This window comes from Sciurus carolinensis, chromosome 11, assembly GCF_902686445.1.
Source record: "Sciurus carolinensis chromosome 11, mSciCar1.2, whole genome shotgun sequence".
In the NCBI taxonomy this organism is placed as follows: Eukaryota; Metazoa; Chordata; class Mammalia; order Rodentia; family Sciuridae; genus Sciurus; species Sciurus carolinensis.
The window spans coordinates 60,417,725-60,429,914 of NC_062223.1; the positions used below are offsets into that span (position 1 = coordinate 60,417,725).

The window sequence follows — 12,190 nt, forward strand, 5'->3', positions numbered from 1 at the left end:
GGTGTCTTGCACCAGGTGTATCACAGGCCACAGGCCACAGGAGTGAGCTTGATGGAGAATGCTGTACATGTGGAGTGTCCAGGAGGAAATGACCAGTAGATTATAAGGAATATAAGTATAGTTGGTAGAGAGATTTGGGATCATTGCCCTGGAAATGGTAGTTGATCTCTCAGTAGTTACTTACCCAAGGTAGAATGCTTGGAGCCATGATTCTTAATCCTGTCTGCACAATTTGAACATTTGAGTCCCCTGCCCCAGAAGTTTAATTAGTCTGGGGTGAGGTCAAGGCATTGTGTGGTGTTTTTTTTTTGTTGTTGTTATTGTTTGTTTGTTTGTTTTTTGGTGGTGTTGCTGGGGATTGAACCCAGGGTCTTGTGTATGCAAGGCAAGCACTCTACCAACTGAGCTATATCCCCAGCCCAGCAGTGTATGTTTTAAGAGCTCTCCTGGTGATCCCACCAGTATGTGGCCACAGTCAAGAAACGGTTGCTAGGCTACACTGTGACCTGGAGAGGTCAACACTGATGGAGGTCTCATTTCCATGCCTGGAAATCTGCTTCCATTGGTCTGGGGTGTAGCCTGGGCATCAGGATCTTTAAAAAGGACAAGCTGCCCTATCCCTCCTCTGATGACGATTCTCACATGCAGCCAAGGATGAGAATTCCTAGCTCAGTGAGCAGTAGCAGAGGGCCAGGCAAAAACAGTCTCCTTAAAGGGAACTGAGCAGAGATGAAGGAGGAAAACTAGAGTGTTCTGTGGAGTTTGGTCAGCAGTACAAGGTGCTATGAATGGAGACTTCTCCCTGGCAATGGTACCTTCCAAGCTGGGTGTCACTGAAGAAAAGTCTGGAACCTCAGGGTCTCTATTGGTTTTTTGCTCATTACTAAAGGTTTTTTTTCCATCAGGTTTCTAGGTGATCTTTAAATGGGCAGAACTGTATTGCTGTCCTTAATAGAACTAGAATTTCAAAGGTAGGTCGGGAGACAAAAGCATAGGAGGGAAAGAAGCCAATGAGATGGCATAGCCTCTGAGAACTCTTTTGTGGTAAAAGAACTTTCAAAAAAGGGGCAACTGGCAGTTCAAAGTTGTTAATTATGAAATGTCACAGCATAACTGTTTCTGGCAATTCATAAGCTCTGTTACTCTGCTACAAGTGGCCTGTATTGGGGAACAGGAGTAAGCATCAGGGAACTGAAAGATAAATCAACAAGGAGATGAGAGGTTGCTGAAGAGGTCTTGGACTTTTAGAATGTGAGGTGGGTATTTGAGCCATTCCTATCTAAAGAGCAGGGGACATCAAGTCTGTGGAGAACATTGTTTGTTGTCTTTGGAGATTGTTGGCACACAGGGATTTCAGCCTAGCAGTGGAAGCAGATCTCAGTGGGCTGAAAAGAGAATAAGAGTGAAGAATCGAAGACAGAGTACAGGGAAGGAAGTACTGTCAGTCTCTGAGTGAGTCTGCTCAGATCACGGATCTTTCACTTGTTTCTTGAAAGATCTGTGCCTTGCATTTCCAGATATTTTTTTCTTAAAGACATATTTGTGACTTATTACCTTATGTGATAAATAGATCTGGCTGCTTAATAAAGTAACCTCCACAATTTTCCATTGGAAAATATAGAAGATGGATAGCTTTGCTTTTTGTGTAATTAAGACTGCTAATCTCATTATCGTTAAGGTATTTGAACTGTATTGTGATCTTATACTCATGGCTTTAGACCACGCAGAGAATTATTTCTAACTGTGCTTTTGGTACTTGGAGGTATGTATTATATTTTACATCATTAAACCCCTTTAGAATACAGTTTACAAGAAATCGTCATACTTTAGTATATGAGTACAATCTAAGAAATTTTAGCCTTTCAGCCCCCTCCCCCAGTGCACTTTAAAGTAAAGTGTACTTGTAAAATAAAAAGGCAGAGATGGAGATTGGGCAGGGGACTCAAACTCTGCCTTAAGGGACAGTAGGAAGTCCTGCATGACTGTTATGGAAGTTAAGGTAAGGCATTTTTGCTGCATAAATAATTGGTTACAAAATTGATAAGTGGTTTCACACTCTGAAATATTTCACACATATTTGTAGTGGGTTTATCAGAATATCATGCTCAGTGCCTTTTGGAATGGGGAGACCCCATGGCCACAGATCAAGGTATGAGGACAAAATACCTTGATTCTATTTTTTGGGTAAGACTGGGCCAGCAAATAGATTTACTGTTAGGGCAGAGATGCTTTGGGAGTTCCCACCTGCTTCTGGGGATCTTTACCTCATCTTTAGGCTACCTCCCATGTCCTTTCCTCTGGTAAAGCCAGGGCTTACCATTGTACTTGGGGTCACCCCCAAGTGGTAGAGAGTGTGTAAGTGAAGGGCACAGGCTGTAGGGTGGACTCAGGGCCTGGGGCATTGCCCAGGCGGGGCCTCTGATTGTTCAGGCACAGCAGGCAGGGTCACAGAGTGGGCTGCTGAGGGGATCACATGCCAGGGAATAGGCCTGGTCTGGGGCACTGCCTGGTATAGGGGCTCTGACCTTCCAGGTGCTCTAGGCGGGCACAGACTGGGCTGCAGAACCAGACAGAAGGGTAAAGAGTGGGAGCACACCTGGGATGTGTTTTGCATGCTTATCGTTTTCTTTATGCAGGATGAACAATGACTGGTAATGTCCTGCACTTCCCAGGGGATGCCCCCAGCCTGGTTTCTGCCCCCCCCCCCCTCAATCCCCCGCCTCTATTAGATGCAGGGCTACCCCACCTCTGAGAAAACATGCTCATCTAACTTTGGGAAACCAAAAGCTAATCCTGCCACCTAGTGGCAAGCAGACACACTTGGTGCACAGGTCAGGTCTGGGTTGAAGAGACTGCAAAGTAACCATTAAAGGGTATTTTAAAAATCCCTATTTGAATGACACATTTCTTATCCTCATAACAATCTATTAAGAGGTTCTTATTATCCCCTTTTTATAGTAAGGAAAATGAGACTTAGAGGACAGAAATTACATTGCAGTAAGGTAACTAGAAATGATTAAATGAATGAGGTTAAGACAATTAGAAGAGCATTTTTCAAGCTTAAGGGAGAGGCAGAATCACCTGAGGGCTTTTGAAACAGGTGACCAGGCCCTGCCCCAGAGCTTAAAAAGTTTTAATTTTGTATATTTCTGGGATACATGTAATTTTTGATATATGTATATTATAGAATGGTTAAATGACTATGTCACCTCACCTATTGTTTTTTAGTGGTGATAATACTTTCACTAACATACATTTTTAACAAGTCCCCAGGTAGTGATGATGCTGCTGGTCCACGGACCACACTTTGAGTAACATTGACATAGAACAGTGTCTGGCATATTGTGAGTACTATATCAAAGTCTGTTAGATAAAATTGATAAAAACAGAATCATGATTTGAACTCAGGCATGACTCCAAACCTGATCTTTTTTTACAACATCATACTTACAGGTTAGACTTTTAAGGCTTAATATGGATTGCCAGGTGCAGTGGTGCACACCTATAATCCCAGCAGCTCCGGTGGCTGAGACAGTAGGATCTCGAGTTCAAAGCCAATCTCAGCAAAAGTGAGGCAGTAAGCAACTCAGTGAGACCCTGTCTCAAAATAAAATTCAAAATAGAGCTGGGGATGTGGCTTAGTGGTCGAGTGCCCCTGAGTTCAATCCCTTTTCCAAAAAATAAAATTAAGCTCCATAATTTGTCCCTTGTTGAATTTTTCATCCATCTTAGAAAATATGAGGGGTAAGTTGGTAGTGGTTTTCAAAGTCATATTCAGATTTTGGAATGTTTATTGAAGGACTGGTTATGCATGTCAGGATTTTCCCAGATTGTAGACAATACCACAAGAGAGTGAGACATAGTTCCTTCCCTTCAAGAATTTTCATCTTGGCTGGGGAAGACACATCTTGCAAGTATGAAAAGGTCACATCCATACAGGACCTTGGAAAAGGTATAAACAGTGTGATAATGAGGTTAAACAAAGGAATGTTGAAGACTACAGCATTGTGGAAGGCCCCAATAGGAAAGGCATGGTCCACTGTCCTGGAGAATAAGATTTGGGTAAATAGCGGGAGGAGAACCCATACAGATTGGGGAGGGAAAAAGAGTATTATGAGAATAAAGAGGGGGAAAGGTGGCACACGCTGGTGGAGGATCTTGATGGAGAATGCCATTTTACCTTAGGGTCTCATTTACTCAGGATAACTGTATGAGGCAAGTAATGCTGTCTCACATTATAGGCAGGGAGACTGAGACCCAGCAGTCAGTAAGACACCTAGAGTTGCGGAGCTAGTGAAGGGTAGAGCTTGACTACTACCTGCTTTTGCCCTGTGAGAAGTTGCTCGGGTGTGGAGGAGATGGGCCAGGACCAGGGTGAAGCTCATCCTCAGACTCCAGCAGGTGTGGGGCTGTGCCTCCTTAAAGTTTGGGCCCTAGGCATTGGCTTGCCCCAGCCAAGTCCCAACCCTGGTAGGAGGAGGAGTGAGAAAACAGTAGGACTGCAAGATGCATTGAGGCCAGGTGAAGGAATTTAGATTTGATTTCATAAACAGTGGGGAGTAATGGAAGTTTCTGGTTATGGGAGTGCTTGGATCAGAGCAGGTGACTGTTCAGGTTGGAAATGATTTAGGAAGGCCTCCAAGTATCTGAGTGAGCTCATTAATCAGTGTCTAGACTAGTACAGTAGAAAAAGGAAGGAACTATGGCAGCCATTTCCTTTAAGAATCTCCAGAACTTGGTGCTAGGATCCCAGGCAGAGGGAAAATCTCAGTAACCCAGAGGTATGAAAGGTCTTTTCTAGACATGTGCACACCCATGGTCACTGGCTAAGGCAAGAGGGACAGAAGGATCAATCCATTCAATCACACTACATTGGAAGAGAGGGACATGGGACAGCTAAGTCAGCCTGGTAGGGGACTGACAGACAAAATTGCTTTTGGAGTCGTCTGCAAAGACCAGTGACTGGAGTCCTGGATGTCTGCCTTATCATTGTTTTGGGTTCTTACAGAACTCCCCCACATGCCTGACTTCCTGAATATGCTGAACTGTATTCCCTTGCTTAGTGGTCTGACCTGTCCTTCCCTTTCTCCTTAGCCTTCCCTTAGACCAGACGCTTCCTCGACAGGGTCCTAGCCAGCCCTTGTCCTTCCCAGAAAACTACCAGACTCTGCCCAAGAGTGGCCGACACCCCTCAGGGGGCTCTTCACCCCCTCCCCGGAACCTGCCGAGTGACTACAAATATGCACAGGATCGAGCCAGTCACCTGAAGATGTCGAGTGAGGAGCGTCGGGCACACCGGGATGGGACGGTGTGGCAGCTGTATGAGTGGCAGCAGCGCCAGCAGTTCCGGCATGGCAGCCCCACAGCACCCATCTGTGCTGGCTCCCTGGAGTTCTCTGACCAGGGCCGGAGCAGGAGCATGCTGGAGGTGCCCCGCTCCATCTCTGTGCCCCCATCTCCCTCTGATATCCCTCCCCCTGGGCCTCCAAGGGTCTTCCCACCTCGGCGACCACACACACCAGCAGAAAGGGTTACTGTGAAGCCACCGGACCAGAGGAGGAGTGTGGACATCTCAGTGGGGGCTTCTCCCAAGAAGGCACGGGGCCACACCATCAAGGTGAGGCTTGACAACCTCTGCCGTGTGCCTGAAGTCTGGCCTTTGGGTGTCCGGAGCCTCACCTGGTTTGAGTACCAATTTGGAACTAATCATGATAGCTAACACTTTAGGTAGTACTTTTAGAAGCCAGAGCAGTTCTAGAAGTTTTATTTTAATTCTTACCAAAACCCTATGAGGTTGGTGCTGTGATAGGTCCATTCCACAGATGAGAACTCAGAGGCATTGAAGAGAAAATAATTTGTACAGGGTCACACAGTTTGCTCCTTGACAGCTTGGAGGACAGGAAAAGATGTCTGTGTTCAGTAAGCTCAGTTTTTTACAGCTTAACATACATTTAACTCTCCAAGGGAATTTCATAGTTTACTGGGCTGTACCCAATGGGGAAAATGTGTATTCCCATTTTACAGAGAAGAATGTGGGACTTGAAGATGGGAAGTATCATTTGTTGGGCTGCCCTGGGAGTGAGTCGCCAAGGCCTCCTTTCCCTGCCTCAGTGTGACTTCTTGTCTCCCCACCTGCAGAACTCTTCTCACGTGGACCGGCGCTCCATGCCCTCAATGGGTTACATGACCCATACTGTCAGTGCTCCCAGTTTACATGGAAAATCGGTAAGCAGCCCCAACCTCCTTCCCCAGGTGAATGATATGATACAGCTTATGAGGCCTTATCTCATTGGGGTTTTCCTCCCTCCCAGAGTCATGCAGCCCACCAGGCAGCTGTTAACCCCATTTAGAGATGAGAAAAGTCGGACTCAAAGAAATCCCATGACTTGTCTTGGCATCATGCAACTGGTCCTTCAAAAATTGGGTGAAGAGCTTAGGGGGAAGTCCGAGGGAATGTTGGACTCAGCTTCTCTTTTGAGTAGAATTTTGTCACAAGCATATTCCAGCTACCTGCCTTTCTCCCATTAGCTCCTCTCTTTTCTCTCCTTTCTTCCATGGTCTTTACTATGATTAATTAACTCTTCCTTCAAAGTTTGAGTCTAGGGTCTGGGAGTGTAGCTTAGTGGTAGAGTGGTTGCCCAAAGTGCACAAAGCCCTGGGTTCAATCCCCAGCACCGCAGGGGAAAAAAAAAAAAGTTTTTTTGTGTGTGTGTGGTTTTTTTTTTTCGTGTTTTTTTTTTTTAAACCAACCTCAAGTCTGGGTGAGGTTGCACTGTTGGTTGCAGCTTTCCTGAGAAAACAACTTCCTGCAGCCCTTTGCTACCACTGCCTTTATTTGTCCTAATGACAAAATTAATGCAATCATTACTTAGTGGTGTCACATCAGTGCTATCCCGGCACTGGGGAAAGGAGTGTAATTAAAGTGGCGTGCCCCTGTGGTGGCTAATTTCCTCCTGATGTGTCTACACACCTGCAGCTGGAGGAGCTCTCACTGCTTCTCACCAGGTTGCGGAGGCACCAGGCCAAGTTGGCCAGTGTGCGAGATTTTGCTGTCGGCCAGTTACTGCAGCGCCACCTGACCTTTCCCACCTGCCAGGTCAGGGCCGGGGTGTGATATGCTGGCCCATGATCCCTGTGCTGTGCTCTGGTCTGTCTTTTCTGTCTGGCTCTCTCCCTTATTCCCTGCCTGTTTGCTTCTGGATGCCACTGCCAGATGCTGCAACAGTGGTGGAGCCTGCCCTCTGGCTTTGGGGAGGGGTCTGCATGTGGTGTGAGGAACCTGAAATGTGGCTTCTCAGGCTGTACATGGTGACTGTGAAGCTGGTCATGTCTGAAGGGCTATTGTCACCCTGGACACTCCTCAGGATGCTGAAAGACAGATGCAGGACAGCCTGGAGGGAAAATGCAGGGGCCTTTCTCTTTTGTGGACAGTACCCTGCTGACTTGCAAAGCATCTCGCATTTCATCCTGTTGAGCTTTGCAGTAACCTGGGAGAATTTAGGTAGGATGGAAGTTTTACCACGCAAACAAAGCAAGTGGATCCAGAAGGGGAGGGGACTTGCCGAGGATTTCTTACAAAATCCAGGTCCTGTCTGTCACAGGGTTCTAAACAGTGTCCAGGACACTCGGTTTTATAGTTGGTCTCTTTGAGGACTGGCCAGAGAGTTGCTCTCCTAAGCATCTTGAGCAGCTTGAAGAAACTGATTCCTCCCCTGAGTTGTCCTCAAGTAGAGATGGGTTCAATCTCTTGATGCCAGTCCTTCCAGGCTGCACAGATAGGTGGGGCAGATGAAGAGGGTGATGGAACTCTCACCTTCCTTCCCTGTCCTGTTTTAGTAAGAACTGAGAGACTCAGGGAATATATTTAGAAAAATGAATGTAAGAGCTATGTGGTGGTGCATTCCTATAACCCCAGCTACTTGGGAGGCTGAGTCAGGAGAATGGCAAGTTCAAGGACAGCCTGAGCAACTTAATGAGACCCTGTCCAAAATAAAATTTTAAAGAAGATCTGGAGATGTAGCTCGGTGGTACAGCACTTACCTAGCATGCATAAGGCTCTGGACTCAATCCCAAGTATTGAAAAAAAGAAAAAAAGAAAGAAAGAAAGAAAGATGAATGTAAAGGAGCCTGTGCAAACAACATAAATTGTGGATTTGGGTGATTTTTTAATAACATTCTCCAGCTCCATCTTTCCTACTCCTATGAAAATTATGTAGGGACTTGTCTGATTAGGGAAGTAGGAATGGAAAAGGGAACAATGTAAAGACACAAATAAGACTTTGCAAGCCACAAGCATCCTAGACAACAATCCTTCGGTTCTTCCCATGTTTAAAAGCACTGCCTGAACTTCTCATGCGATTGTTTCATATCAGAGCTGTGCATGGTCCCACCTTCCACAGCCCTGTCTTGTTTAGTTGGGAGACCCTCTTAGTTGCTAAAAATGTGGCACCTGAACTATTCTTAAGCTCCCCCAGGACCTCGGCCTCACTGTTGGCTTCACAAGAGAGCATGAGTTCTATGAAATCAAAAAATCTTTTCCTTATTTTCACTATTTCTGATAATTATACTGAAGAACTCAACAGCTACCAGGAGATGCCACAAGCAGATAGGTCTGATCCTGGGACTTCTTCCACTAGCTCTTGACATGGCCATATTAACTCCATGCTGAGCAAAAAGAGCAAGATTTCAGGAAACTTCCACTGATGCTTATTGTTCTGGAACCCACGGTCACATTGGGATCTCCTGGGTTACTCAAGTCGTCTTCCTGCTTCTCCCAGGCATCCATCCATGCCAATCAGGGTCATCTTACTTCATGCATGTGAAGTGACTCAGTCCAAAGGTTTGATGGGGTTGTAGTTCAGTGGTAGGGTGCTTGCCTAGCACGTGTGAAGCACTGGATTTGTTCCTCAGCACCACATAATAAATAAATTAATTAAATAAAGGTATTGTGCCTATCCACAGCTTAAAAAAAGAAAAGAAATGGTAACTGATGCATATCTCAGGTGTAGCATGTGCTCTTCCAGGTAGACTCCCCCCTCATTCTGCCCAGCCTCTGCTTCAACTGCTTTGCCGTCCTAACCTTCTGGAAGGATCCTTTTCATCAGGCTATTGGGGGGGACAAGCTGGCTTTCCCCACAGTAACGTGCAGTCTTCACTGTGCCAAAAGAGTGCTGTGAGCTATAGTGAGACATTTGTGCTTCCTCCGTGGCCCTGGATGTGTTGGTCTGCTGTGGCCTCTTGTTTCCAAAGCTGTGCAATGTAAATGACTCACTTGTGAATCCCCTAGTTACGGAAAGTCTAGGTATTCATACTGTTTGTTTTTCTTTTTACCCTCCCTGTGCTTCCTTTGAAGGCTGACGATACCTACCTCCAGCTGAAGAAAGACTTGGAGTACCTGGATCTAAAGGTAAGTGGCATCAGGGATCCTGTCTTCCTCTGACACTCACCTTTCCAAGAGTGTCACCTCCTTGAAGTTGAGCCTAAAGCCAGAGGTCTTGCAGTCTTATCAATGGACCCCAAATGAAGAAATTGCCTATATGAATCAGAAAATTTCATTTCTTACAGCCTCAGACTCTGGCTTTTCACAGTTTTTTGTGAATTCTGAGGCAAGGGCTCTGTCTTACATAATGAGGACACAAAATCTTGATCTTTTCTTCCCTTGGTCAGAACCAAAGGTCCCTCTTAAAATAACTATTCACCTTTTCAGAGCCTCTGGTAGGGGCAGGGGTTTATGTTTGGTTCCTGGGGTGTCACTGGTATATATTTTAGCTGCAAGGGACTTGGTACATTATTTGGTTTTATTGCTGGGGGAGCGAGTTGCACGTGGACTTATGTGGCTTCCTGGCTTACCAATAACCTTTCTCCTTCATTTAGAGATGAATGCTGGGCTAACCTCCCTCCTTCCTTTAGAGATGAATGCTGGGCCCCCCGTAGGTGGTAAAGCTCCAGGCTTTGACTCAGCCTGCACAGCACAGAGAGCTGGAGAAGCCTCCTGTAGAAGGGAGAGGCATTCTGCCTGAAAGAGCTGCTATTGTTCCTTCCCACTGCTCTCTGAAAGCCCCCACTGTGAACTGCACTTCTTAGGCCTGAACCATGAAAAGACTGAAGGAATGTGACCTTTAATCAACCAAGGGTGGGTGAGGAGCCTGCTGGACACCCAGGCAGCTGCCATGTGGTCTTGCCTCCCAAGGTCCCCAAGTGTATCTGGCTTGAGATATTTTAACATGGGGGTCTCCAGCCTTGCAGAACACGGGCATGAACAGTAGGCCTTAAGGCAACAAATGGGGACAGGACAGGGTCTCATGCTTAAGCACCATCAGGGTCCTTTCCTGTCTCAAATTCTTAAAAAGTCTGGGAAGAGAAATTAATTCCCAAATAACAGATCTGTTTGGCTCACGCTTCTCAGCTGAAGTCATGAGAAGTACTGTGAGCTTGTAGGAAGGCTTTTGGGAGAAGGTGTGGAACATTGAAGAACCAGGGATTGGAATTGGTTCAGATTAAAGGGACGGGAATAGCAGAAACCAAGAAGAGCTGGAGTACAGTAAAGTGGCAAGGGCTGCAGTGTGGAGGTCAAGACAGGGTCCTAATTTTATCCTGGTCCTTAGGAAGGAAGGTAAACACAAAGTCAAACCTGGCTTAGGGCATAAGGAAAAGTAGGAGCGTGCTCCAGGTCAGGACATTTTCTTTCATTTCTTTCTTTCTTTTTGCTATGGTGGGGCCTTAAGCTTACTTGGCAAGCTTTCTACCACTGAGCTATATAACCAGCCCCCAAGATCAGGACATCTTCTCAGCTTACATCACAATCAGATCACACAGAGCTTAAGTGACTATTGTAAATAAGATAGTAATGTCTTAGGATTCAAAGTGCTCAGTTGTGGCAGTGTGGGCTGAATGTGGCAGCCCATTTCATCCTCCTGCATTCTGTTAGGACAGGGAGGGTCCTTCTCACCATGCCCATGGAAAGAGGTCCACCAGCCCCCAGATTCCTCTTCCCTGTACAGTACCATTCCTTGGCCTCCCTGACCACCAGTTACAGCCAACTGCAAAGTTCTCACCATTGCCCTGTGACCGAGGAGTTGGTCCAGACATACCTATACCTCCACCATGTGCTGGGCCTGTGGGAGAGGCTTGGCTCAGCCCCAGCCCAGGCATACTACAAAACACTTCAGAGTGCTTGGTGCACAGTGCAATTTCAAACAGTGCCTGAGCAACAGTTCTAGGAATGACTTGTCTTCTGATTCCTTTTTAAATGTGATAATAGACACTCAAAGGTGGCCCTGGAGTGAAACTGTACCACAAGTTTGTGTTATTCATCTTCATAAAATTTGAGCTATGAGAGATTAGAGAAGGAGAAACTGAGGCACAGGATAGCACAGCAGAACTAGGAGTCCCTGTGTGCCCTGACTCCAACAGAAGCTTAATAACAGTAGAGGGTACAGTGTGTGTGCCAATTACTGCATTTGACTTCTATCAAATTATTCAAACCTCACAGTAGCCCTGTACAAGAGGTAGTGATATTATCTTTTAAATTACTGAGGCTCAGAGGTGGTAAATTACTTTCCCAAGGCTGCACAGCAGTTATGGGGAAGGTCGGATGGTATTTGGGTAGAGCTCCAGTTTTCAAACCTGTACTGTTAATCACCACGCTGCATGGCCTCTCTTAAAGGGTGCTTCTACTACTGTGTTTCAGTAGTAGACCATATTAAGCTTTGCAGGGACCAAGCTTGGATCATTATGCTAAGAAATGTGTTTGATGGAATAGAGGGGTAAGTTTGCATCCTTGGGATTCTTTACCAACTAGGAGCTATTTGACCAAGATGTTATCTAATGATGAGGCTTTCTGGATGTTGTCATTGGTTTTCCTGAAAAACAGGCATGTGAAGTGGTACATGGTGGCCTACACCTTTAGTCCCAGCTACTCAGGAGGCTGAGGCAGGAGATTCACTTGAACCAGGAGTTTAAGGCCAGCCTGGACAACATAGTAAGACCCTATTTCAAAAAAATAAAGGGAGGAAGGGAAGAAGAAAGACAGCTGTGTGATTCTGAGTTTTCCTCCAGTTGTTAAGCTCTTCTTGGAGAGCTAGTCCCCCAAGTGACTGGGAGACACTGGGCTCACCAGTAACACATGTGAGAAGAGATACTGGGCTTTGCACTATGTGTGTGTCATCAGTCTGCTGTGGCTACCAGAAAG

The 12,190-nt window shown here is 46.0% G+C and overlaps 1 protein-coding gene across 10 annotated transcripts in view; it reads left to right on the forward strand.

Annotated features, from left to right (window-relative positions):
- Plekha7 (pleckstrin homology domain containing A7) overlaps positions 1–12,190 on the forward strand; it is a 212,231-nt gene that overhangs the window by 168,740 nt on the left and 31,301 nt on the right. For 6 of the 10 annotated variants that reach the window (XR_007103905.1, XM_047516606.1, XM_047516600.1 and 3 more), the window contains exons 11-14: positions 5,095–5,617; positions 6,139–6,225; positions 6,977–7,096; positions 9,353–9,406. Coding sequence is in view for 9 of the 10 variants with exons in the window: in XM_047516606.1 (XP_047372562.1) it covers positions 5,095–5,617; positions 6,139–6,225; positions 6,977–7,096; positions 9,353–9,406 (784 nt within the window). In the remaining variant the exon portion in view is untranslated. The remainder of the gene's footprint in view (positions 1–5,094; positions 5,618–6,138; positions 6,226–6,976; positions 7,097–9,352; positions 9,407–12,190) is intronic. The other 4 variants (XM_047516603.1, XM_047516607.1, XM_047516604.1 and 1 more) reach the window with 1 other exon arrangement.